The 26578-nt window shown below is 39.9% G+C and overlaps 1 protein-coding gene across 1 annotated transcript; it reads right to left on the reverse strand.

The window, feature by feature from the left end:
- Window positions 1-936: 936 nt before the first annotated feature.
- On the reverse strand, window positions 937-24955 carry LOC143876548 (calcium-dependent protein kinase 24-like). Its single transcript, XM_077378289.1, has 7 exons — window positions 24234-24955; window positions 13244-13387; window positions 12958-13110; window positions 12712-12827; window positions 1877-2044; window positions 1440-1664; window positions 937-1268 (listed from the first exon to the last, which is right to left on the reverse strand). The coding sequence occupies exons 1-7, from the start codon at window positions 24775-24777 to the stop codon at window positions 1140-1142; spliced, it is 1479 nt and encodes a 492-aa protein (XP_077234404.1). The 5' UTR covers window positions 24778-24955; the 3' UTR covers window positions 937-1139.
- Window positions 24956-26578: the final 1623 nt, after the last annotated feature.

Below are 26578 nucleotides of genomic sequence, written 5' to 3' on the forward strand. Positions count from 1 at the left end.
TCCTATTTGGTTTTTTTATGACATTTGGAAGTTGAGAGGAATGATGAGAAGTGAGTTGGGCTTTATTTTTGCCTTATTGGGAAGTTATTAAAGTTTCCTGAGAAGTGAGTTGGGCTTTATTTTTGCCTTTTTGGGAAGTTGTTAAATTTCCCTCCCTTTTATTTTGTTTGAAATGAATGAAGATACATTTCATTTGTAGGAAAGTTTTGGTAATTAAGTCTTGGTAATTAAATCATGTGTCAACTGATAATGGCATTTCTTGATTTGGTTTGTTTAAAACCATAGAGATTTAGATATCTAACTAGCATTCTTGGCCCATGCTATGTATCGGTGTAAAATAATGGGCCGTAAAATGGTGGGCCCCACCTTAGGATGGATTTGGGTAGAGATTGTGGGAGCCGCTCCAAAACATGATGTAAAATGGTCGGCTCCACCCGATGGTAGGATTTGAGCGGAGGTGGTGAGCCCACTTCTGAGTGTAAAATGGTGGGTGCCACACCAAATGCATGGGTTTTGGTAGAGATGGTGAGTCCTACCATATCAATACTGGTAAAATAGTGGGCCTCACCCATGCTATGCCTGGGTGTAAAATGACGAGCGTCACATTTTCAATAGGTCAAAGGTGTTTAAAAAATGCAAGGCCCCTTGTTTTGATAATTGCACTCCTTACTCTCATTGATATATGCTTTCAAGGTGGGAGAAGTTTAAATAAGGCGACTGATATCAGCAACAACCAAATTTTGATAATGAACCGAAGTCGCCTTGTCTTGTATGCTTTAAGCAGCAGTCAAAGGCTACCGAGAGCTTTTGGGAATTGTAACCAGCTGCTCAAGGCATACAAGACAAGGTGACTTCCGCTCATTATCAAAACATGGTTGTGCTGATATTTGAAGCCTGCCGATAGATAATGGCTCCACGCCACTACCAAACTGAAGATGATCAAAGAAAACCATATTGCTAGAAGACTACACTGTCCTGAAATTTTACAAAATGATGTAATTAACAGCCAGGAAGATGTAGACTACACTTGTATCAAGTGATGAGGAAGATTTAGCTGATCAAATGGCATTCACCACGAAATGTTCCTAATTACGCAAAGGTTTCTTCAATTCTAACTTGATAACTGTCTGTAAGGCACATCATTGGTCTGCCATTCTCAGGGCATCGCCCAAGTTAATATTCAAACTGTTTCTCATTGTTCTCCTCCCAATCCCCCCATTGCCTTTCCTCATCATCGCAGCAAACTCACTGTAATCTATCTGCCCATCCTGCAAATTTTATGGCCAAACAAACAAATTCAGCACTAAAAACTCTTCCAAATGATACTCTCAAACATCATAAGTATGCTAAGAATTACTGATTCAAAAAATCAAACACCTCTTCTTCAGATAGAAATTTAACATCCAGAGAAGAGAAAGGTAAGAGAGAGAGGAACCCACATTGTCTTGGTCAATTTCTTTTATCATATCATCAAGGTGAACATCACTTAAGCCAAAATCTCGGCATGCCTGTTGAAGTTCGTCGATGGTTATATAACCGCTACCATCTTTGTCAAAAAATGAGAAAGCAGATACTAGATTCTCTTCTCTCTCCATCTTGTTCAAATGCACAGTAGCAGCAAGAAACTCGCCATAATCTATGCTACCACTGTTGTCAATATCAGCCTGTCAAACTCCGCCAGGTGGCACTTGGTAAGAATCTTCTTATTCACAGATTCACAATAGTTAACAGAGAAATTCATAGAGCTGTGCTTGAATGTTCAACAAGCATTTTCAGGTAATGCATCATTAAAAGTAAATGAACATGTGGTAGATTTCACAGTTCCCATCATTTACCCTTATGAAAATTTGTTTTAATCTTACTGATAGTTGCTTACCGCATCCATAAGTGCCTTGATCTCAGGCTCCATCAGCTCTGAACCCACTTTTCTCAAACCTTCTTTCAGTTCATCAAATGTTATTGTCCCACTGTTGTCTGTGTCGATCATTTTGAACAACTCCTTCAAACCACCAATTTCTTCCTCCGACAGGCTTTCTGCTATGACCTGTTAAACAATGTTTACAGAATTAGATGCATTAGAGCAGACAATTCTATGAGCATGCTGAGCAGAATAAATGGGTCATCCTGAAACTCGGCACGTGTAATCATGAGCTCATGTAGTGATGGATTCAGAAACAAGGGAATAATGAAAGAAATATATGATGCAGCACCGTGAAGAGAAATTGAGGAAAGGAGAGAGAAATAGATGAAAGGGGATAGAATTAGAAGAGTAGGGGAAGAAGAGACGAAAAGAATCTGAAGAAGAGACGAATTTAGGGAGCAGTAGAAGAAGAAGAGAAGAATAGACGAATTTAGGGAGACGAATTTAGGGAGAGGAGAAGAAATCAGAAAAGGAAAGAAGAAAACTAGAGAGGGAGAAGAATCTTTATTCAATATCAATCAAAGTTACAAAATAAGCTCTAAAGAGGCCTATATATAGGCAAATAAACAACCTAAAAAATAGAATCCTACTAAAATAAGAATTCCTAAAAATAACATGGAAAATAAAATCCTAGAAACTAATAACATGGAAATAAAAATACTAGAAACTAAATAATGCGGAAATAAATCATAATATCTGCATCATTCTCCCCCTCTTGAAAAGAACTCGCCCTCGAGTTCTAATCCGCCTGGATCAAATACGTAGACGACCCACTCAAGTAGCATGAGTCGCAATCCTCCGAACTCTGGAATGCTGGACGACGCTCGTAAGGACTGGGAAAGTGGTAGGGAACGCGAGCGTAGTACTACAGAAGAAATCATCCATGCATAATCATAAAAACGAGAACCTCTCTTGACAATCAAATAAGCTGGGAAGATGACAACGTACTCCTCCTGGATCGGTATAGTGATATCATGCGGGCAATCCTCCTGATCAATGTGCGTAACAAGCTCCACTGTCTCAGCACAAATCTTGATAATTCGCTCAATCGGCTCAGGGATAGGGCAATCCTCAACAATTTGCTCTCAAACATCCGTCTTAAGTAATGGCGCATCAAGCAAGGCACTCGCCGCTGAATCATGACGATGCTTGGTCAACTCTGTCAATAGAACAACCTCACATGGCTCAGTCACAATATCTGCCTCGACTGTGGAAGTGGCAAGCTGTCTCTCTAGATGCTCGACAGATGGTGCTAGGAAAATATATGAATCATCATGCTCGGCAACTGGTGCTGGGGAAATATATGAATCATCATGCCTGTCAATGTCGGCCTCAGCAATCACTAGACTCTCTAGCTCTATATCTGACTCAGTATCCGACGTAATCATAGGCTCAACAACTATAATGGTCTCATCCACAAGATCATCTGTCGGACCAATAGCACCATCTATGTCTGGACTGCCAATAGTGTTAGCAAATTTCGTCGCTGCTTCAATTTTGGCCTCTCGTGCATGGTGGGCTGCGATGTCCCGTTCAAAGCGAGCGAAGACTTCAGCATCTTGTTCGCGCAACAATTTACTCTCATGCAAGTTACACTATCATTTCCAAGGTTGCCTGAAATTCAGCTTCTTGTGCAAGTCGAGCAGCTTCTTCTCGTCAAGCAGCTATTTCACGTATCAATTGTTTTTCATACCGATATGCCCTTATTGTGAAAATACCCATAAACTCATCACGAACATCCTCCCATCAACGGAAGTAAGAACTGCGATGACGGTCCGTGATTCGATTTATCCATAACCTCTCGGCTTGTCGTCGTACAGTTTCGGTAGATGGTCGCTCGGTGGTCATAGCCGTAATACTCATGATATGCATCCAAAGCATTGATTCACCTTAGACATAAAGTCTCATAATAACTATAGGGAGTGCAGTCTTGGAAATACTGATCGTCGTACCCATCAAAATATGGAACATAGGGCGGGGCTATTGAGATCGGCGTCGAAAACTGAAATCAACCGTCTGATTTGTTTGTCATGTCGAAAGGAATACAATGCCTATCTCGGATCTCAAATCGGATGCCGGAAAGGTGTTGATCGGATGATGGCAAGTAAGTGACGGCTGAGATTGCTCCTGAAACTGTGCTGAAAATCACTGTTTGTAGCTGAAACTGATATGGGTGTGTTCTACTAACCAAGTTCTTCAACTTTCGTGTTGAAGTCGCGGGCCAATTCCGAGCATAAATAGTCTGAATGAGGAGAGAGAAGAAAACTAACGGAGCGAGGAGAGAGAAAGTTGTGAAAAGAAAATTCTATTTTGTCTTTTTTCTGTCTTTTTTTTTTTTTTTGGGGGGGGGGGGGGGGCGCTGTGGTAAAAGAGGGGGGTTAAATGGCCTTTCCTAATTGGGATGGGGTGTCCAAAGAGGAAAGAGGGGGTGGGGGAATAGGCCTTATGGAAAGGAAAGTGGTCACGTGAACAACTGATAAAAAGCAAGAGGGTTGTAGATAAAATAGGTAACTTACCAAATATCAGTTGTGTAACTTTTTCTTTTGAAAAGACAACTTACTGCACAACAACCTAACCTGCCAAATTACTGTACCAAAAGCTGCAAACTGCCTCCTTTCCAAGTTACCTCCTATAGCAGGTCACTAGGTAAAGACAAACTAAGTGCAGAGATGGCTTACATATACTTGGCACTTTAGCCTTTCTTGCACCACAAGTAACCTTTTCTAAGCAAAACAAAACTTGCACGTGATTTTTTTTTTTCTACTTTACTTGTGACCACAGGTTGCAAGGTAAAGTTTTAATTTCGATAGTTACCTTACACTACAGGTTACTATTAAAGTCCCCCTTTTTTGTTTCTAACTCGATGTCTCTTGATTTAGAAGGACACGGAACTTGCCTCTTTTGGTATTTTGTGATAACTTGTTGGGCAAGTTACCCTCCTTCCCTCGGAGTCCTATCTGCGGAATTCAGGGCAAGCAGATATCATTGAAGCCTGAATCTGAAATCATCAACACAAACTGCTGGAGGTTCGGCGATACTGGGTTTCACGTGGAAACCATCGGATTGGGGATGTTTTAAAGAAGCTTCAAGGATGGTGGGCTGGTTTGCAGAGATGATGGGACTGGGTTCAATGGAATGATCATCTCATCTCTCGGGTGATGGTTTCGGGACTGATTTAAGGGGCTGGAAATAGTTGAAAGATCAAGAGGGGACTGGTTGAGGGTTTTCGGAACAGAGGTTAAGAGTCTGATTTTAGTGGGGCTTTAATAGAGGGTAGCAGAAAAGAAAAAATGGTTGAACTAAAAGAGGTTGGGACTGGTTTTAAGGGCTAATTGGTCTCCGATCTTCAGAGAGTTGTTGATGTGGATGCCGGAGATTATCGGTGTCGTTTTCAACTGCAAGGGGCGCTTCGATCTTTGGCTCTGAAACTCTTGGATCTTTTGGCTTTGATACCAAATTGATGCACCACCGTGAAGAGAAATTGAGGAAAGGGGAGAGAAATAGATGAAAGGGGATAGAATTAGAAGAATAGAGGAAGAAGATACGAAAATAATATGAAGAAGAGACGAATTTAGGGAGAAGTAGAAGAATAAGAGAAGAATAGACGAATTTAGGGAGAGAAGAGAAGAAATCAGAAGAGGGAAGAAGAAAACTAGAATTAGAGGGAGAATAATCTTTATTCAATATCAATCAAAGTTACAAAATAAGCTCTAAAGATGCCTATATATAGGCAAATAAACAACCTAAAAGATAGAATCCTACTAAAATAAGAATTCTTAAAAATAACATGGAAAATAAAATCCTAGAAACTAATAACATGGAAATAAAAATACTAGAAACTAAATAATGCGGAAATAAATCATAATATCTGCATCACTATAACACAAATAATCTTGGGAAAAGTTATGGAGCAACCAAGAACATCAGCAACGAGCCAAAAAAAAAACATCAGCGATGGGCCACAAGGACATTTTAGCTATGATTTAGCTGACACCTTGAATTTATTGTTGGCACACGTGTCATGTCATATCGACACTCACGTGTGTGGATCCTCCTTTCGAAACTTGTAAATGTACTGTTAGAAGTGTCATACTTAATTTTTTTTTGAAAGATGACAATTTCATTGATATTAGAAAGGCATTGGGGACCAAGTCCCGTCCTGCGTTACAACATATCAATAAGACTGGACCGGGCATACCCGAAACCAGATAAGGTAGGCCTAAACAAGAACACCTTTACTAAAAAAATAAGATTTCCTTCACTTTACCATTCAGTCCTACCTAAGTTTCCAAAGAAAAGTTATGTCAGTCCTCTATTTTTAAAATCCAAAACCCACTTCTTAAGTTAGCGCCAATATTAACAAAAACCAGAAATTAATAGAAGCAGAGGCAAACACACCCAAAAAGCTCCTACTTTATCAATAAGATCAACGGGGACATAGAAGCGGTCTTCCTTACCCAGAGCACTTCTCCAATTCTTCCAGAATGGAATTGAATACGTCAAAGACCAATTCCTCTTCCAAAGCTTGGTCTTCCTCATGTAGATTCGATTTTTCCGAAGCCTCTGCTCTTGAAGTCCAATCCTCCAGCCTTCGAAGCCCATCATCTTTCTTCACTTCCCAATCCAACCTCCTTTCTTTTCTTTCATCCATCATGAATTTGAAAAAGAGGGGGTGTTTGTGCATGGACTTATGGGTTTCTTTCACATCATAAAGCCCAGTTAAATTAAAGAAAACCTCCCTCCTCCTATTGGCCTCTCTCTTAAAAAAGAGTCCATTCCCTTTTCAAGAATGCACCAATTTCCTCTCTGGGTGTTGGAGAGGATTTGGAGGCCTTTTCTTCATTGTAGCTTAATCCCCTGAATAGTAAAAGGAGTTCCTCTCGAGTTGGTTTATCTGAAGACCGTTTTCTTTTCCTACTTGGTCCTGCTGAGGAAGAGGGAGAGATGGGGGAAGATTGATTCTGATCCATACTCCAGACTATCTGAGAAAAGCTTCCAAGGATGAAAGACACATAGGTAACCACCAAGGAGTTTTAGCACCTAGGCACCAAAACCAATAACTGCCCCCATAATAAACGTAGAGCGAGGGTGCCAACCTAGAGATACACTCGGATATAACCCCTTTAATCTTCCTGGCCATGGATTCTACCTTTTCGAGTGCCAGAGATAATAAAACAAAAGTTCCTGAATTTACGTAAGTATCGATAGAAGATCCCTAGCATGTACTATGACATCTTATAATCATTTCCTTTGAGGGACTGCACATTAATATAGCCACCGTACGCCAAAACTCTAAGACTTTTTATCTTCCCACCGAAGAAAAGACAATTATTTGTACAACTCCTCCTGACAAATCTTTTCATTCTTCCTTGATATCCGTATAACTCCAACATACGTCTTCTTTATGACGGCCACAAGGGAAAGCCTCCAAAAAAATAAGATAATCTTGACAGGAAGAAAGGCAACCCAGAGATCCTATCCTTAGACCGAGTAGGCCACGTGTAAAGCGGAGGAGCAGGGGAGGCTTTTAGAGATCTGGGCCATATTTCCTGAGTCTCGATTAAGCCTGACTTTAGATAAATCTGCACTCAAGCCTCTATTCCAAGATAAGCCAAAACCATGCTTTTGAAACCTTAGGTTGAAGCTCAACTGTCCTTTCAGGGAAGTCTTGGGAAGGGTGTCTTGTAATTTTCCATTTCTTACCCCTGAAGTGTCATACTTAATGTGTGTCATGTTTTTGTATTGTGTCAACTGTGACATTCTGTTTTATTATTAAATATTATATTTACCTCTTATTATTAACTCTTCATTTATTAAAAACTCTTCTTTTAGCTCTTCTTAACTAATATTTGTTGTTATATTCCATCCCCTAAACATAAATCCCTAAACAAACTCTTATTTCAATATTATATTCAATGTACCATATTGTGTCTACAAATTATAGATACATATACTTTTTGTTTTAGCTGTGTCCGCATTTCTAAATTTTGGGGGGTCGCCATGTTTGAAACTCCGTGTCTATGTCCACAAAGCATAGCATTTGAGCTTATATTGTGGGGTCTACAATTAAGCATAGCATAGCTCGTGAAAGAAGATTCTTCTGGCCTGAACTCAAAACCATTAGAGATCAATGGCGGGGGCTCATGGATTATTGGAGGAGATTTCAATACTGTACGGTTTCCACACGAGAAAAACAGGGGAGGGGGGGGGACCAGTACCACTAGTATGAGAAATTTTTCTAACTTTATTCAAGATAGTGAGCTGGTGGATCTTCCTCTTGAGGGGGCGAGATTTACATGGGCAAATAATCAAGACCAATTGGTGTTAAGCAGACTGGATCGGATTCTCATCTCAAAAGAATGGGAAGAGATCTCTCAATTGATTTGCCAGCGTGCATTACCTAGACCCATTTCAGATCACAATCCTGTGATGATTATGTTGTCTGACTACAACGGAGGCCCACGCCCATTCAGATTTGATATGAATATGTGTGATGAGGAAGAATTAAACTCAAAAATACCAGAGTGGTGGAATTCTGAGATGGCAGAGGGATGGAAAGGCTTCGTTGTATGCAAAAAATTGAAAGCCATAAAACTCAAGGTCAAAGAATGGACGAAATAAGAAAGAGATTCAAAAGAATTCAGGAAGAAATTTTGATGAAGTTGGGGTTGCTGGAACAAAAGGAGGCTGAAACCATTCTGGGGGAGAAAGACAAGCAGCTGAGGGTGGAGATGCTTGCGGAGTATGAGGATAAAGTCAGGAAAGAGGAGATCAGTTGGAGGCAAAAATCTCGGGCAATATGGCTAAAAGCCTAAAAGAAGGGGATAGGAACACAAGATATTTTCATCGAATGGCCAACATGAGACGACGGATTAACGCAATCAATTGCTTAACTGTGGATGGGAATCTTGTTGAGGATAGAGAGGCTATCAGAAACCATATCTTGAACTTCTATCAACAGCTATATATTGCACAGTATGAGTGGCGCCCCAAGCTCGATGGTATGAGGTTTAAACAAATATCTGTGGATCGGGAAAAATGGTTGGAGAGACCGTTCTCCATTGAGGAGATTGAAGAAGCCATAAAGTCTCTGGAGAAATATAAAGCTCCAGGTCCTGATAGCTTCCCAATGGCATTTTATCACCAACATTGGGAGACTTCCAAAGGTGAAATTTTTGCTTTATTTCCGGGAGTTTCATGATAGAGAAATTCTCAACAGAGCTGTCAATACCACGTTTGTAACCTTGATACCAATTAAAGAGGGCGCGGTTGAAATCAAAGACGATCGCCCAATTAGTATGGTGCACGGGAGATAGTGCTAGCTGGAAGACTCAAGGTGGTAATGGGAGAGGTGATTTCTAAATTCCAGGGGGCTTTCATAAATAATAGACAAATTCTGGATGGTGTTCTCATTGCGAATGAGATCCTGGAGTCTACTAAATGGGATAGAGGGAGTGGCATAATTGTAAAGGTGGACATCGAGAAGGAATACGACCACGTAGATTGGGAGGTACTAGAATACATCATGAGGCGAATGGGATTCGGCAATAAATGGAGGGGGTGGATGAAAGCTTGCATGTCTACTGTTTCTTTCTCTATCTTGATAAATGGTACTCCTGCAGGCTTCTTTGATTCGACCCGGGGACTCAGGCAAAGGGACCCGTTATCGCCATATCTTTTTATAATGGTTGCTGAAGTGTTAAGCTGCTTATTCTCAAAAGCGGAGGAATTGGGGTACATTGAAGGGCTTAAAGTTCAAGAAAATTCAGATTCGGTGACTCACTTACAGTTTGCCGATGACACTCTGGTCTTCCTAAAGAACAGTGCGGAGCAGGTAACAAATCTCAAACTACTATTTAAATGGTTTGAGATTACAATGGGCCTTAAGATAAATATGTACACTCCTGTTGCATGCCGAGGCTATGGGATGCCAAGCAACAAAACTCCCAATATCCCATCTTGGTCTCCATTGGGATTTGGGATACCATCGAAGGCACAGTGGGATCCCGTAGTCGAAAGGATTGAAAGGAATTTGGCCTCATGGAAAAAGAAATACCTATCCTTTGGGGGAAGAATTACTCTTATTAAGGCAGCCTTGGCTAACATGCCCGTATACTTCATGTCACTATATAAAATCCCTGCAGTGGTGGCGAAGAGGATCGAGAAACTACAAAGAGACTTTCTATGGGAAGGATTGGAAGAAGGAAAAAGACAAACACTTGCTTAAATGGGATAAGGTGTATAAACTAAAGAAAAATGGTGGGCTGGGGATTGGAAAGCTGAGACTAAGAAATAAGTGTCTCTTGGGCAAGTGGCTGTGGCGTTTCGGCTCTGAAAAGAATGCTCTGTCGAGAACCATAATCGGAGGTAAGTACGGTAGCGATGGTGGGGACTGAATGTGTCGGAATCCACCTAATGGCAAGGGATCGGGAGCTTGGAAATCAATAAGCTCTGTCCGGGAGTTGTTTTCACCCATGTTAAGATTTCGAGTTGGGCGGGGGGTCAAAGTGCGTTTTTGGTTGGACGTGTGGCTGGGCATCCAACCACTCGAGGAGAGATTCCCGATCTTTTCTGCCTGGCTCTTCAGCCGAATGCTACTGTAGCGAACAATCTTGCTCACAGGGAAGAAGATGGATGTAAGGTATGGGAAATTCAAATGCGGAGAAACCTAAAGATGAAGTAATTAATAACCTTACAATGCTCCTTCACCTATTGGAGGACTGTTATCTATCGGAACATGAAGAAGACAGAATTTTGTGGGAACCTGAACCGGAGGGAGGATTCACGGTGCGCTCCTTCTTCCAGGAACTAAGTAAGGAGGAAGGTGTCTCTTGACATTGTCAACATATTTGACGCCTACCAATCCCGCCGCGTATCATCGGTTTTGCCTGGACGGTCTCGCATGAATGTATCAACACCCAGGGCCGGTTGAAACATCGCTATATTAGCCTTGCGAGCCGATGTGAGTTATGCCAGGAAGCGGAGGAGACTATTGACCATCTATTCCTACACTGTTCTTACTCGCACCAAATATGGAATGCAATGCTTCGACTATTCGGCATGAAATGGGTATCGCAGAAGGAAATAAAAGAGGTAATTCTAAACTGGAGGTTTGTCTTTCATGAATGCCTGGGAGAACCGTTGTGGAAAACCTTACCTTTTGCTATTAAATGCCACATTTGGGTGGAACGAAATAACAGAATCTTCTCTGACAAGACCAAACACTGGAGGCACATTGTTCTGCAAATAAAATTATCTCCAATTTCATAGTCAAAAGCGAAAGGAAATATGCCATATCAAACGGGACTATTCTTGAAAAATTGGAAAGCGGTGATAATCGAAAGAATTGGCTGGGCTAAAAGCCTCGGGTACGGATGAGAACTGGTTAGGGGTTTGCCTTGGGGGAATCGAAAATTGCACAAAATTCTTGTTTGGCTGCAATCTCTGAGTCTTGGATCTTTTAGCTTTGATACCAAATTGATGCAGCACCGTGAAGAAAAATTGAGGAACGGGGAGAGAAATAGACGAAAGGGGATAGAATTAGAAGAATAAGGGAAGAAGAGACGAAAATAACCTGAAGAAGAGACGAATTTAGGGAGAGGAGAAGAAATCAGAAGAGAGAAGAAGAAAACCAGAATTAGAGGGAGAAGAATCTTTATTCAATATCAATAATCATCAAAAGTTACAAAATCAGCTGTAATATATAGGCAAATAAACAACCTAAGAACTAGAATCCTACTAAAACATGAACTCTTAAAGAAGCCTACTAAAATAAGAAGAGGAAAGGGTTCCTGCTAACATTAGCGTAAAACAAGGTGGGCCCACATTGTTGGGGGGATCCAAAGCATTCATTTGGAAGGCCCTTTCATGGATAGGGTGTCCACCAAAAATCAGCTCCATTGGATCATCTTAGGATGTCCATTTGTGGGGTGAAAAAATGGGCAGATTAGTGGACAAACAGTATATGTCCATTTTCACCCCCATAAATGGACATCCTATGATGATCCAATGGAGCTGAATTTTGGTACACACCCCATCCATGATGGGCCTTTCAAATGAATGCTTAGGATCACCCCAACAATGTGGCCCACCCTTGTTTTACGCTAGCTGCTAACGTTAGCAGGAACCCTTTTCTCAAATAAGAACTCTAAACATAATAAACTGCCTAAAATGGAAAATAAAATCCTAAAAACTAGATAACATGGAAAATAAATTCCTAGAAAATCTAAAGGGCAAATATGCCTCTTATTTAGGCCTAAAATCTGCATCATTCATATTATGAGCCTGTCAACTCCATTAGCCTTATGTCTTGTTCGATTCCTTTTGGGCTGTAGTTGGATATTAGTTAGTAGATCTGAGTTGTTTGATAGATTTAAATTGAGATGTGATGTCTTAGTTGATTTCCTTTTGAGTAGACATCATTCAAATAAAAATCCTTTTGATTAGAACCTATTTTTGGAACTTTTACTTGGATGAGTTGAATTTTATTGATGAATTAATTTTAAAGCTTTAGATCTTTATGAAAATTCTTGTTGCTTTGATTATTGTGTTGTTTATTTCAATTTGGGAATATAAGTTGCTGTTAATCTGAATTAGAAACCATTTCTTGTGCTACTAAGCTCTAGAAATTCATCCGCAAACCTATAGGTTTGCATCAATTCCACATACAAAGCTTAACATTTTTGTGCATTAGAATGCCATTGAACAAATCTTCAAATAGGGCTTCAATCATACCGATACATAAATTCAAAAGCTACATTAAGTGACAAAGCATATTGATAAAACCTTACCCGCAAAGCCATCTTTTTAAGCTTGTTCATTGCTGAGAACTGCTTCAGGCGTGATAAAACTGCAGAATCCAGAGGTCTATCAGGAGCAACTCTGTCATCTACGATCCATGGGTGGCCTAATCACACAGATAACATTGTTGTCAGGGAAAAAGAAATTAGCATAGATTGTGCTTGAGCATGTTTTCCTCTAGCACATTCAAAACAAGTCAACATTTTGCCTACTTTTATGTGATGATAGGTACTCACTAAGAACTTCATGAGCAGATAATCTTTTCTTTGGGTCCCTATTCAGCATATTCGTGATCAGATCTTTCGCACTCTCAGAAATGCAAGGCCACGGTTCAGATTCAAAATCTAATTTACCTTGTAAAATCTGTCTGAAGATCCCCGATTCAGTTTCTGGAGTAAACAAGAGACGCAAATAAAAATGCAAGTGAAATATATAGGATGGATAAAAGAAGAAGAATGAATTGCTTATAATTATGTAGGTCAAAAGATTAATTGATATGAACACCTAAAGAATTCAAGGTACCTGCCCAAAAAGGTGGAACACCACTTAATAAAATATACAAGATAACTCCAGCACTCCATACATCTGCTTCGGGGCCATAATGTTTTTTAAGTACTTCGGGTGCAACATAATACGGACTCCCGACTACATCAGAAAACGTATCCCCTGGAAAAAAAGAGAATGCAACAAAACCAATAAATATACAATTAATGGCAGTCTCTGCAAATATTCATTCATTTTATTGAGAAAAAAAAGTCAGTGCTTGAGTGTGGAGGAATCTAGACATGCTTATCATGTACGGAAGGTTTAGAATGTCAACACTTGAAGAACTCATAGAAGAGATGTGATGAAATTAATAAAATAGTATAACTGTAGTTCTGGTAATATTTATTGATTTCTACTTTTTTGAACTGCATTAATATTCCGTTCAGGAAAAGGAGATCGTTTGTACAAATATGAATGATCCAAGAAGTGAAGTAACATGAGTCATAGAATAAATTGGTTGGCCATGAGATTCTAATGCAAAAATCACAGATCAGTCATCTGGAATGGGTTCCTCTTACTGCCTGCTCGATACAATAGAATTTCATGAACTTCTCTTTAAATTTCATTTGAATCCTATAATACATGTTACATATGTAAGGTTCTGCTATATAACCCAAAATGTTTTGAGAGATACTATATTATCCAAAATGCTAATTAATGATAGATGAAGGTTAAAGAGAAGATCAAAGAAAGAAGAGTACTGAGCTTCAACAAACTAGACAAAAGTGCAAAATTACCCTAATACAGCGGAACCTGGGAACAGGAGGTGGATTGATTTTATCTTTTCTTTTTTTGTAACAGCATGCTCTTACAGTAGCATTTAAGAGGTTAGACAATTTTTGAAAAGTTTTGGAATCCACGGATTCAACTTTCTCAATCATAAAAAAAAATATGGATATCAGCTGGCCAGCTGGCTTTAAAGAACCCAATGTTCTAACTCTGGAGCAGCAATAAAGGTGAAGACATTTTGTTTTTTATGACCTAGGGTATCCCCATGCCAAGTTTTAGGGCGGGACTCTTCCCCATATGGATGCACGCAATCAACCGTAAACCACGCGCATCAGGTAAGCCCGGGGAATTTGAACTCAATAAAGGTGAACACATGTACAAGGGATTGCTGAATTTCATATGGATTGCAACAAATTGAAGCTTCTATTATTTGTGTCTGGAATTAACAAACAGAAACTGGTAAAGCGAACACGATGGCATCAGCAATGGAAACGCGTGACAAAGTTTCATAGGAGAAACCATGTGAAACATGCTAGATATGCTACGAGAATATATAGAAAGATGCATGAGAAATAAGGAGAAGCATGGAAAGCGTCGTATTTAAAACAATTAACATATATTTGTCAGAAGACCAACAAAAAACTGAAAAGTGGTTGCAGCCTGGGAAGAACTAGAGCCGGGCTTAATTTTGTAAGAACGCCAAATTATCGTTCAAAAAATAAACAAGTTAGAAGACCAAGGAACAATGTCGTATTAGTCAGGTTTAATTTTGTTGGACAGGATTCTTCATATTGTGTCAACTCAGGTTCTACCATTCATTGCAATGAGGAAAGAATTCCTTTCTGGTACACCGCCATTGATCAGCAATAACAACTTTCTTCTTTTCTTTCTTGAACAGGTGAAAATAAATGTTGATTAACTAAAAGTAAACAATCAACATTGAGTTCAAGCACGAACCACGCCAAACAAATTACACAACATACAAAAACAGAAAGAAACTCAAAGAGTTCCCTTGAAATTTGCCAATCTCTCTGCTATACTAGTAGCTTTCCGAAGTATGTATAACAGATCCTTCCAACTGTGAATGAATTCTATCTCTAAAAATATGGAAAAATGAGATTGAAGTAGACTAGTAGATTAATATTCCCACTAAGCCATCTGATGATGTCATTGAGTTAATCTCGATGTACAATGTTTCGGTGGGAACCCCGACGAAGATTATAATCCCAGTCCACAACCTCGGTAGCAACACTTTTCTCAGCCATCTGCAATACCTATTTATCCCAACAGTCTACCCCTCATTTTGCAACTACTTTCCAAAAGATTCCACTCATGTCTTGTGGTTTTCCAAGTTGCACAATCATCTTCTGTATGGCTTCACAATTCTCCACATAAACTTTCTGCACAATTATACAATATGGCACATAGAGTTCTCCAAGCTTTCACCGACAACTTCCATTTTTGGGAGCAACTTCCCGTGCTCTTGCTTATGTGATGATTTCTAATGTGTATCTGCTCTTGCTCTAGCATTTCCTAAAGTTTTACATTAAAATTCCACCATTCACTTCCATGATTTTATAGGATTCTCACGGAAATCCATTAATTTTGAAACCTTAAGAGAGAGAGAGAGAGGTCCTCTTTCAAGACGAAGATAAACAATTACGTCTAGATTTCAATAAAATAAAGGGGAAAATACAGATATACCCCCTCAACGATGGCCAAATTCCACTTCTAACCCCGTGGTTTCAAAGTTACCAGAGACACTCCCTAAACTATCCGTGGGTTTCTTTAACGCGACGGAGTGGGCGGAGAGGAGGAAATTACTATAATGCCCTCGTCTTCCCCGACAAAAAATTAGGGTTTTCATACCTGAAAACTAAAAATTAGGGTTTGATTCAAATCCTTGTTATCAGCACAAACCCTCGATGTAGGGGTTTTATTTGTCTTCATTCACATCATTATCATGCTTTGCACAGAAACCTAATATTTTAGATCATTTATTTTGTTTTTATCAGTGTTTTTTTTTTCTTGAAATGTGGGGTTTGATGTAACCATGGAGTGGGGTTTCATTAGCTGTGGTGGAGGTGACAGCGGTGGCCGGAGATGGCAAGCACGGCGATGGCCGGAGGTGGCGACGGCGGCGGTGGGAAATGGCGTAACCCTAATCCCTCTGCAAATGGCTTAAAACCAGTAATGGGGGTATTTCTGTCCTCAAAATATTAACCATGGTTAGTTTTAGTCATTCCGTCACGTTCTAACGGATCGTCAACGGAGGGGGTCTACTTAAAAATGTCAGAAAGTTGAGTGGGTGTCTTTGGTTAGAAGTGGAATTTGGCCATAGTTGAGAGGGTGTATCTATATATTTCCCTAAAATAAATCAACGACAACCTCCCATACCTGCCTTTAGAAAGAAAGATAATAATAGGAAATTGCTTATCCATTTAGGTTTAATTCATATTCTAACTAAAACTAGACTAGAAACTTCCATAAACTAAATTGCAGAGAACAACATAAAGGTATTTAAGTGATAAAAGCACCATGGGCATGAATCTCATGCAATTGGGACATTTACTAAAGTACTTGATAAATCCTTGATTTATGGGAAAAGCATTCTTCCCTTATATTGATGTTTTTTGTGTCTATCCCTTCTAAAGATCATGACAAAGACTGAGGAATATGTTATGTGCAGAGGCTCCCTCTTTTTAAACTATTCAATCACTATGAGTTTTGATGCATGACAATACCTAATTTAGGGAAAATCCTACACTCCTAGTGGGATTAAGACTTTAGGACAATTTAGGGCTTACGCGGAAAACTAAAAGAACACTTAACAACTTACCTACGGCTGAATTAACGCCTAATTAATCTATAGGCAGCAACAATAATGAAACTTAAATAGCATAAATAATTGTAAAGATTGTAATTAAGTATGAACTAAACCTTATACAAATCAATCAAAGCGATAAGGATTCATTAGATGAATTGATAATAGAAAGATTTGTTAAATAGCATAAATAATTGTAAAGATTGTAATTAAGTATGAACTAAACCTTATAAAAATCAATCAAAGCGATAAGGATTCGTTAGATTAATTGATAATAGAAAGATTAGTCTGAAACTCGGCCTACGCATGCATCCTATTAAAAGAACTAAAAGCTAATGCAAGTACCAATGAAATAGATGTCACATATCCAATGAAGAAAAACAAATAAAAATGTCCAGTAGTAGTAAAAGGCTCAAAACGGTCCAGTTTGGGTTTGTAGGGGTATTTTGGAAATTTGGCAGATCTGGGATTTTGGTTTAATACTGTTGAGAGAAAGAATTAGAGAAGAGAAAGTGAGTTAGCGAGATGATCTCCCCCTCACTAATATATTTATTAATAATGGAGAAGCATAATTACATCTATGCCCTCAGGCTTATTACATATATCCAACACTCTCCCTCAAGCTGGAATGTAGATATTGTACATTCCTAGCTTGCTACAAATATCTCAACTTTGACTTAGGCAAGGGTTTCATAAATATGTCAGCTAACTGGTCCACAGATCGAGTAAAAGAAACCTGTATCTCTCCTTTATGAATTTTCTGACGAATAAAGTGGCAATCTACCTCTATATGCTTGGTTCTCTCATGGAAAACAGGATTGGTGGCTATGTGAATTGCAGCTTTATTATCACAATAAAGCTAAGCTGAAGAAGAACAAGGAAAACTAATCTCCACCATGAAGGAACGTAACCAAAGGAGCTCCCCACTAGTATAGGACAGCTCGATATTCTGTCTCAGCACTTTTCGAAACAACTTCTTGCTTTTTACTTTTCCAAGACACCAGATTGCCCCCAACAAATGTACAGTAGCCAGAGGTTGATCTCCTATCTGCTGGAGATCCTGCCCAATCTGCATCACAATAGCCTTATATTCTGACATGTCCATTTTTCTTGAATAATAGTCCTTTCCCTGGTGCTCCTTTCAAATAACGGAGAATCTGAACTACTGCCGCCCAGTGAGAAGTACGAGGAGCACTCATGAACTGACTGACTACTCCAACTGCATAGGAGATATCTGGGCGAGTAACTGTAAGATATATGAGATTGCCAACTAGTCGTCTATATCTGTCAGGGTCTTCCAACAGATCTCCTTCCTCTGGAATAAGCTTCACACTAGGATCCATAGGCACAAATATAGGCTTTACTCCAAGATTTCATGTTTCTTCCAGTAGGTTTAACACATACTTTCTCTACGATAGAGATATTCCTTGAGAAGAATAGGCCACCTCTATCCCTAGAAAATATCTAAGTCGACCCAAATCCTTTGTAGCAAACTTTGTCGGTAAGAAACTCTTCAACCTTTGAATTCCTCCTGAGTTGTTTCCTGCAATAATGACGTCATAAACATACACAATCAGAATGATGCACCCTGCAGAGGATTTATGACTGAATACTGAATGGCCTACTGTACACTGTCTAAGACCAAAGCGAATAACGGCCTCACTAAATCGACCAAACCATGCTCTTGGAGACTGTTTCAAGCCATATAAGGATTTCTTAAGGCGACAAACAGAGGAGGACATCTCCCCCTGAGCAGCATACCCTGGAGGCTGCTCCATGTAAACCTCCTATTACAGATCGCCATGCAGAAAGGCATTCTTCACATCAAGTTGATGTAGAGACCAACCATGATTAGCTACCATGGATAAGATGACACGAACTGAAGGAATCTTGGCTACAGGGGAGAAAGTCTCATGATAGTCAACCCCAAAGGTCTGAGTGTACCCCTTAGCAGCCGGACGAGCTTTCAACCGTTCAACCTTTCCATCAGGTAAATACTTAATGGAGAAGACCCAACGACAACCAGCTGGTCGAGTCCCAACTGGAAGAGAAACAAGTTTCATGTTTGGTTCGATCGAAGTGCCCCCATTTTTCAGATCCATAGCAGCTCACCAGCTAGGATGTTCAAGAGTCTCCTGTAATGATTTTGGTAACTCTACAGAGGACAAGGAAGAAACAAAGGCTTGAAAAGAAGGCGTCAGTCTATCCTAAGAAACAAACTGAGAAATAGGATGGGCAGTAGAATGAGACCTAGTACGAGAAGCAATGGGAGAATCAGAAGTAATGGCAGATGATGGTAAAGAAGATACCTCAATAGGCATGAGTGGGACCTCGACTGTAGCAAACGATGGATGATGAGAAGGAGGTGGAGGCCTCGTCTTCTGCACTCGTCGCTGATATTCTTTTGTAACGGGTAGGTGAACCACTGGAACTAAATAAGAGGGTGCCGGTTCTGAGTGTGGCGCAGGCTAGAGTGGTACCTGTACAGGGTCAGCAAGCGAAGGAAGCAACAAGGGTACCTCATCCGGGATGGAACTAGGAGCAAGAGTCGAAGGCCCAAAAAAAGGTTCTGATTCAAAGAATGTTACGTCGGGGGAGACAAACCACCGTCGTAAACGAGGACTATAGCAGCGATAACCTTTCTGAGCCCTAGAATAAGCTAGAAAGACACAACGCTCTGACTGAGGATCAAGTTTGTCCCTACTAGGTCCAAGAAGGTGAACGAAACAGACACACCCAAAGGCGCGAGGGAGGAGAGGAAACAACTCTTGTTGAGGATACAACAGACGAAAAGGAGAGGAACCACGAAGGACAGAAGATGGGAGACGATTTGTAAGAAAACATGACGTCAACACGGCCTCTCCCTAAAAAGATTTAGGGACTCGCATTTGAAACAAGAGCGTGCGAGTAACTTCAAGTAGGTATCTCAATTTTCTTTCTGCGACATCATTTTGCTGCGACGTGTAGGCACACGAAGATTCATGAATAATTCTATGACCTGTAAGATAATCCTCAAAACCATGTGTAGAAGAGAAATATTCGCGAGCATTATCAGTACGGAGACATTTGATATTGCAATTAAACTGGTTATTTATTTCAACATGAAATTTCTGAAAAGCAATGAAGACCTGGGAGCAGTCTTTCAACAAATAGATACCCGGTGATGCTTCCCAAGTTCACACGACTCGCACTAGAATGGAGAAATAGAAGATGGAAAATAAGATATTTGCTGAAGGGATGGATGACCAAGATGGCAGTGCCACTGAAATGCATCGACGGATGTATGCAAGACTGTAGGAGAACGACTGCAGTCAAGGCGGTAGAGACCATCCACCTCATGACCCGATCCAATCGTCTTCCCAGTCGAAAGATCCTGAAAAACACAATACCATGGATAAAATGAGATGGAGCACTGAAGATTTTTTGTTAATTGGCTAACAGACAATAAGCTAAAAGGAGATTTTGGAACACATAAAATAGATGATAAAGAAATATTAGGTGAAGGACAAATTGTGCCAATACCAGTGATGGGGGAAATGGACCCATCAGCAAGAGTAATGTTCTGAGTTCCTGTCGGAATGGAATGAAAAGAAGCAAGCTGAGAAGAGTTACCAGTAATGTGATTGGAGGCTCCCGAGTCAATAATCCAGGACTCGGAGCTACAAAGTAAGGTCGTGGGTGAGCTACCTGGCTGAGCAAACCCAGCAGTATGATGGGAGGCATTCTGTCTGAACCGCTGCAGCTCCTCATAATCTGATCTCGTGAATGTGAAAGGTTCATCAGCAGAAATAGAGACAGGCAAAGAGGTCACACTGTCAGACGGACCGATCACAGTGAGATGAGCTGACCGGCCTATGCGAAGCTCTGTATGTAGTGTGTAGCATGTCTCAATCTGGTGGCCATCCCTATGACAATGAGTACAATAAGGACAACCACGGCCAGCACCAACCCTGCCACCGCCACGACCACGAGCCCAAGTAGAGTAGCCATCTCCTCTAGGTGGCCGAGACCCACCAGAACTGTCAGAAAAAACTAGCGATGCACTCTCAGACGGAAGGCTGGGAGATGGATCATCAAGACACTGCTGTGCACGTAAATAAGTCTCTCGTAATGAGGGAATAGTGCCCGAGCCACAGACCTGCTGACAGAAGGAAGCAAACTCATGGCCTAAGCTCTCAAGATAGTGAACAACCCGGATCTGCTCTCGCTGGTGGCGAAGAACATTGATATCTGACGTGAGGGGTAAGTAGATGTCAAGCTGCTGACATAAGGACATAAACTGGCCATAATGAGTCTCCAAGGACAGATCACCACGGCGAAGACGCATCCACTCATAGTAAGTAGAGCAAATACGTCGGAGATTCTCAACCCCAGAGTAACTGTCAGCGGTATGATCACAAATCTCCTTCGCAGTGGGAAGGAGAATCATCGTGGATGAAATGGCAGGCATCATGCTCTACCATAGAAGATTGCGAATCAAGGCATCTTCCATTTCCCAACGGGTGAAGGACGGGTTACATGGAGGGGGGTCCTAACAAAGAAAACTGACCTTACCTCTCCCAAGGAGATAGGTCTCAATTGCAACTTTCCAGGGAAGGTAGTTAGTTCCATCAAACTTGGCAATATTCAACTGTGGGTATGAACGCTCCACAGGTGCCAAGGTAGGGTGAGACGATGAAGAAGGAACCGACGGTGTGGTAGAAGCATGAGTCTCGGTGGTCATGCCAAGAAATGGATCAACGATGTCAGGAGGTTCCATCAAGACAACAAAGATCAAGAAACAAAGAAACCACAACCAAGGGCTCCAACGAGGAGACGTAGAGAAGATGAATGAGAACTAACTAATCCACTTGGAAGCTCATAGAAAAAGCGCACAAGAAAGGACCAAGTGCATAGAGAGACCCATATAGAGACTAGGAAGATGCCGAAGACGTAGTAAGAAGAGAGAAATTTAACACATCAAAGAAAGAGGGTAAGAAATAAGGCTTTTAACAAAGAAATCCAAACACTGCTTGGGTCTTCAGGGGGGGCGAGTGGGTTTGAGGGGGCAAAACGCTGGACTGCTTGGGTTTTCAGCGGGCGCGAGTGGGTTTGAGGGGGGGCAAAACGCGGAACATGCTTGGGTTTCCAGTGGCGAGTGGGTTTGAGGGGGGGCAAAAAGATGAAATCTGTTTTGGATATGGGGAAGGTTAGGGTTAGGTTTAGGGCATGGGAGAGATGAAGATGAGAGTGAGGAAGGGGTTAGGGAGAGATAAAGATGAGGATGAGGAAAGGGGTTAAGGTTAGGGTTGAGGAATGGAGAAGATGGAAGCTAAGAGGTTTCCCTAGGGATCAAAAACCTAGGGCTCTGATACCGTGTTGAGAGACAGAATTAGAGAAGAGAAAGTGAGTTAGCGAGATGATCTCCCCCTCACTAATATATTTATTAATAATGGAGAAGCATAATTACATCTATGCCCTCAGGCTTATTACATATATCCAACTATATCCAACAAATACTGCTGTCCAAATCTTAGGTTAAGGTTTAGAAGGTAAAAGAAAGGTTAATCTAGGGTTTAGGCTCTGATTTGGTGGTAGGTTTAGGCTAGGGATCTTTAAAAAGGATTTCCGAGCTTGAAAAGGGTGCGAAATTTCAATTGGTTGCAAAGGAGGTTTAAAGTTAGGGTTCTTGGGTGTTTAGGCTAAGGTTTAATCATAAAAACAATCCCTCAAAATCTCATAACAAGATCTTGGAGAACAAGGGAGATCTATGGATTTTGAGTTTTTTAGTTTTAGGGTTCAAGAACAAAGAAAATAGAAAATCTGATTTACTAACCAATTTTTGTTGATTTGATTGAAGAAATAGAAGATAAAGAGAATAGATGAGGGAGATGAGAGAAGAATGGCTCCAAGCCACCAAGAGGAGAAGAGAAGAAGAAGTCCAAGCCACAATAGCTCTCACAAAAAATTCTCAATTCTATTCAATATTCCAAAGTCGTTTACATTGCTTTCATGAGATGTATTTATAAGAAAAAGAAACCCTAGAAGATAACTTAAAGTTAAAAACTAATCTCAACTATTCATCTAATCCAAAGTAAACTAAGTAAAGTTAAAATCTTACCTAAAATAGTAATCCCGTAATAGACATTTACCATTTTCTAAAAACACTCTTAAGTTGCTCAAATCACATCCAAATCATGTGACCTTGGGCCCATTAGATAGGTAATTGAAAAACTTTTCTAATAATACAAAAAACACACCAAACAGATGAGATTTGATGCCTAAAAAGTAGGCTACAAATAAAATGACAAAAATAGAAAGTAAATAAAAAAAAAAGACGGCAATGTTTGTGACCCATGCTAGAATCTCCACCATCAGTCTCATCCACGTCTACGCTTGTAAACCTTGAATCCACGCCCATTGTTGATGCCCCCATCAAGTTTATAATACATTAATTTGCAATAATAAAACACCCTGTGGCTTTAGCTGATCTCAATTTGTAGGAGTCTATTTGGCATCTGCAGTTGAGATGAAGGCCCTGCAGGTAATGACGCGACATTTGTTGGGCTCTGTATTGTACATATAGTCCATGTTTTCTGCAAGTATGATATATGTTTTGCATCTCTCATACCTATAATAGATACTTGTTCCACTCATATTACAATTACGATTTCTATTTTTCAAGAGGCAACTAGTTAAGCACTGCATCTATATTGTAGAAATATTTGTAAAGAAATCACTAATTATTAAAACAGACAAGGAGTATTAAAAAAAAGCGTCTTTGTTGCAAAAATTTGGATCTTGAAAATCTTTCAGTCTGTAATAGCCAGTTACATGGTCCTGGATTTTCTTTACAGTGGCCTAAACCAGTTCTGCAACCCCTTGGCTGCGTGCTCTTACACAAACTACCATTTATTTTTATGGTCTCATTAAACAGAACCTAATTCAAGAAACTAACAAATGAAACCCTCTCCAATACCTTTTTTTTTTAAATAGAAAAAAGAAAAAAAACAAAACCTCCCCCAATTGCTGCCCATATTCACCATTTTTTCGTTCAGAAATAGAATCTTAATCAACAGCAGAAATAAAACAAACATAAACCAGGAAAATCCCCAGTCAAAATCATCAACAAATGAAATACCTTCAAAGTAATTCTGATACTAAAGATCCATCTCATTCCTTCCTAAAATTGCTCAAAACTTCTATAACCCAACATAACCATGAGAAACTTCAATTGCACAAACCATAAACAACCAGTCCATATCAATCATAATTATTCAATTAAGAAAGAAACCCAGCATAGAAAAGAGAAAAAAGAGAAGAACCCAGCATAGAAAAGGAAAAAGAATAAAAGAAGAAAGAAACCACTGAATCTCCTCTTCACACAAGGAGATGATGCAAACAAACAAATCTAATAAGAACCCATCAACAAACCTGGCTTGTAGAACATAGACAACCCAAAATCGGTCGCCTTAAGTGCCGCATCCTCATCGGCGCTGGAAAATAAGAAGTTCTCAGGCTTGAGATCCCTATGAAAAACCCCAAGAGAATGACATGCTTCCACAACTCCCACAATTGTCTTTATCAACTGTGCAGCCTTCCTCTCACTATAATGTCCCTTCTGCACAATCCTATCAAAGAGCTCCCCACCAGCACACAACTCCATCACCAAATGAACAAAAATAACATCCTCATACGCCCCTTTTATCCTCACAACATTTGGGTGCTCAGATAAATGGTGCATTATCTGTATCTCCCTCCACACATCCTCAAAATCCTCCCTACAAATCAGCTTCCTTTTAGGGATGCTTTTACAGGCATATTGAAAGCCTGTAGACTTCTCAATACATAGATATGTGGTGCCAAATTGGCCTTGTCCTAGTTTTTTGCCAATCTGATAGACTTCTCTTAGGTTTTGTGTTTGGTGAGGGAGAACCGAAGGGGGCTTGGAAATTGAAGAGGAAGATGATTTCTTCATGGGTTTCTCCTGTGATTAGATCTTTTTTTTTTCTCTCTGCTTAAAATCTATCTTTGGGTTTCGTTGATTTGGATGGTTGGAGGAGGAAGAAAAGGTTGAATGGGATTCTGGGTCAAGGACAGATTCCTCTGTTGGTTCCTTACTGACATCCCATTGGTGGGATGAATGTGCCTCTTTTTTGTTTTGGGTATATATATGATTTTTAAATACTAGAGGCAAGTATGTGGGCCCTAATGAATTGCTTTTCCTTATCAGCGACCTGTCCACATTAGAATGCTCGGCAGTACGCCAGTTCGTTTTCTTCTGTGTGGATTTTGGCTTTGCCCCTACCTGACATGTGCAAGGACTGATCCCTACTGAAGTATACACCAAACTTTGGTGTATATTCATCTCTACCGACGGATAAAATGCACATGCCCATGGATTGCTATTGATTGATCTGTACTGTCCATTATCTGTACTGTCCATTTTTTGGCCACGACGTAAATAAATTGTGCCTCAAAAATAATTTTCATATGATGATCCTTAGTAAGGGTGTAAATGGATATTTTGAAAATTCAATTATTGTCCGCATCCGAATCTTTTTAAAACGAATGCGAATATGGTAAATGGTACATCCAATCTGTTTAGCATCCGAATCCGAGAAGTACATCCGTTTATCCTGAATATCCGCATCCGTATCCGTATATCCGAATTCGTATTTGAATTCAATATCCGGATTCGTATTATTTTTTAAAATAATTTTTAATATTTATTATTAATAAGTGCATTTCTCGTTTGAAATCAAGGATCCATCAAAGATAAGATGGATGGTTCAGATCAAATCAAGGGTGGTAAGATTGTATAAAAAGGATAATGAATCTTCTTCGGATAAACGGATACAGATAAAATATGAATTCGAACAATATCGGCCAGAATCGAATTCGGTAATAGATATTAAATATCCGTCGAATTCGGATAGTGCATACTATAATTGAATTTGAATTCAGATATAGCCATATCCGCTTCGAATTCAATCCGTTTACACCCCTAATCCTAAGCGCTAGGATCATCCTATGGAAATGGAAAATAAGGGTTTGTACGGCCACCCATCATATAATTTCTCTGATAGGTTGCTTGTAAAAGCACAAATAGATGGATCATATATCGGACCATGAATGCTCTCCAACTCGATCATACATCAGGTTTCGGTGTATATATATTTCCGCATCACATTATTGCTTTCAGAGAAACAAGACAAAAATGATGTTCAATGCTATTGAGTCATGGAAGACATGTGAATAATATAAAATGAAAAGAGGGAATTATTCAAAATCCATTGATTTTTTGTGGAAAAAGAGAGGGGACAAGCATTTATTAGACAAGGGTGTCATTATGGGTGGAGAGAGGGAAGAGAGAGCACCATTCCCTAGAAAATTACATGGGAGACTTCCAAGGTAATGCTAATGTCACCTCCCTTTTTTCACAAAAATCCAATGGATTTTTTTTTAGTAGCAACCAAACGAAGCATAGGCATTATCTTATGTCAAGTAGATCCGATATCTCATGTCAAAGTACGTTCTATTTTCTAAAATATAGACATAGGGTGCTAGATGTAGAGTATTGTTTATGAACATGAGTTATTATATGCTGTCCGCTTGTGTAGTCCGGCATTTTTTGAAAGTACAGTGGGGCCTGTTGGAGGCAAAGAGAAGAAAAAATAGAGAGTCGGTGGAATTTGGTTGCTTGAAGCATTACGTGGGTTGCATCTAAGTGGAATGCTAACACGTTGCCTCCAGCCCTTATTAATACAAAGTATAAA

The sequence above is a fragment of the Tasmannia lanceolata genome, unplaced genomic scaffold, assembly GCF_043159265.1.
Source record: "Tasmannia lanceolata isolate RefF3 unplaced genomic scaffold, GAP_Taslan_0.1 ptg000002l, whole genome shotgun sequence".
NCBI classification, from domain to species: domain Eukaryota; kingdom Viridiplantae; phylum Streptophyta; class Magnoliopsida; order Canellales; family Winteraceae; genus Tasmannia; species Tasmannia lanceolata.

Bases quoted from the DNA above. Each gene is read 5' to 3' on its own strand.
- LOC143876548 (XM_077378289.1), bottom strand. From the start codon at position 24,777: ATGAAGAAATCATCTTCCTCTTCAATTTCCAAGCCCCCTTCGGTTCTC. The intron at 2,045-12,711 runs GTAAGGTTTTAT...ATTGTTTAACAG, and splicing joins TTAAAAAGATGGCTTTGCGG to GTCATAGCAGAAAGCCTGTC. The intron at 1,665-1,876 runs GTAAGCAACTAT...GGAGTTTGACAG, and splicing joins TCAAGGCACTTATGGATGCG to GCTGATATTGACAACAGTGG.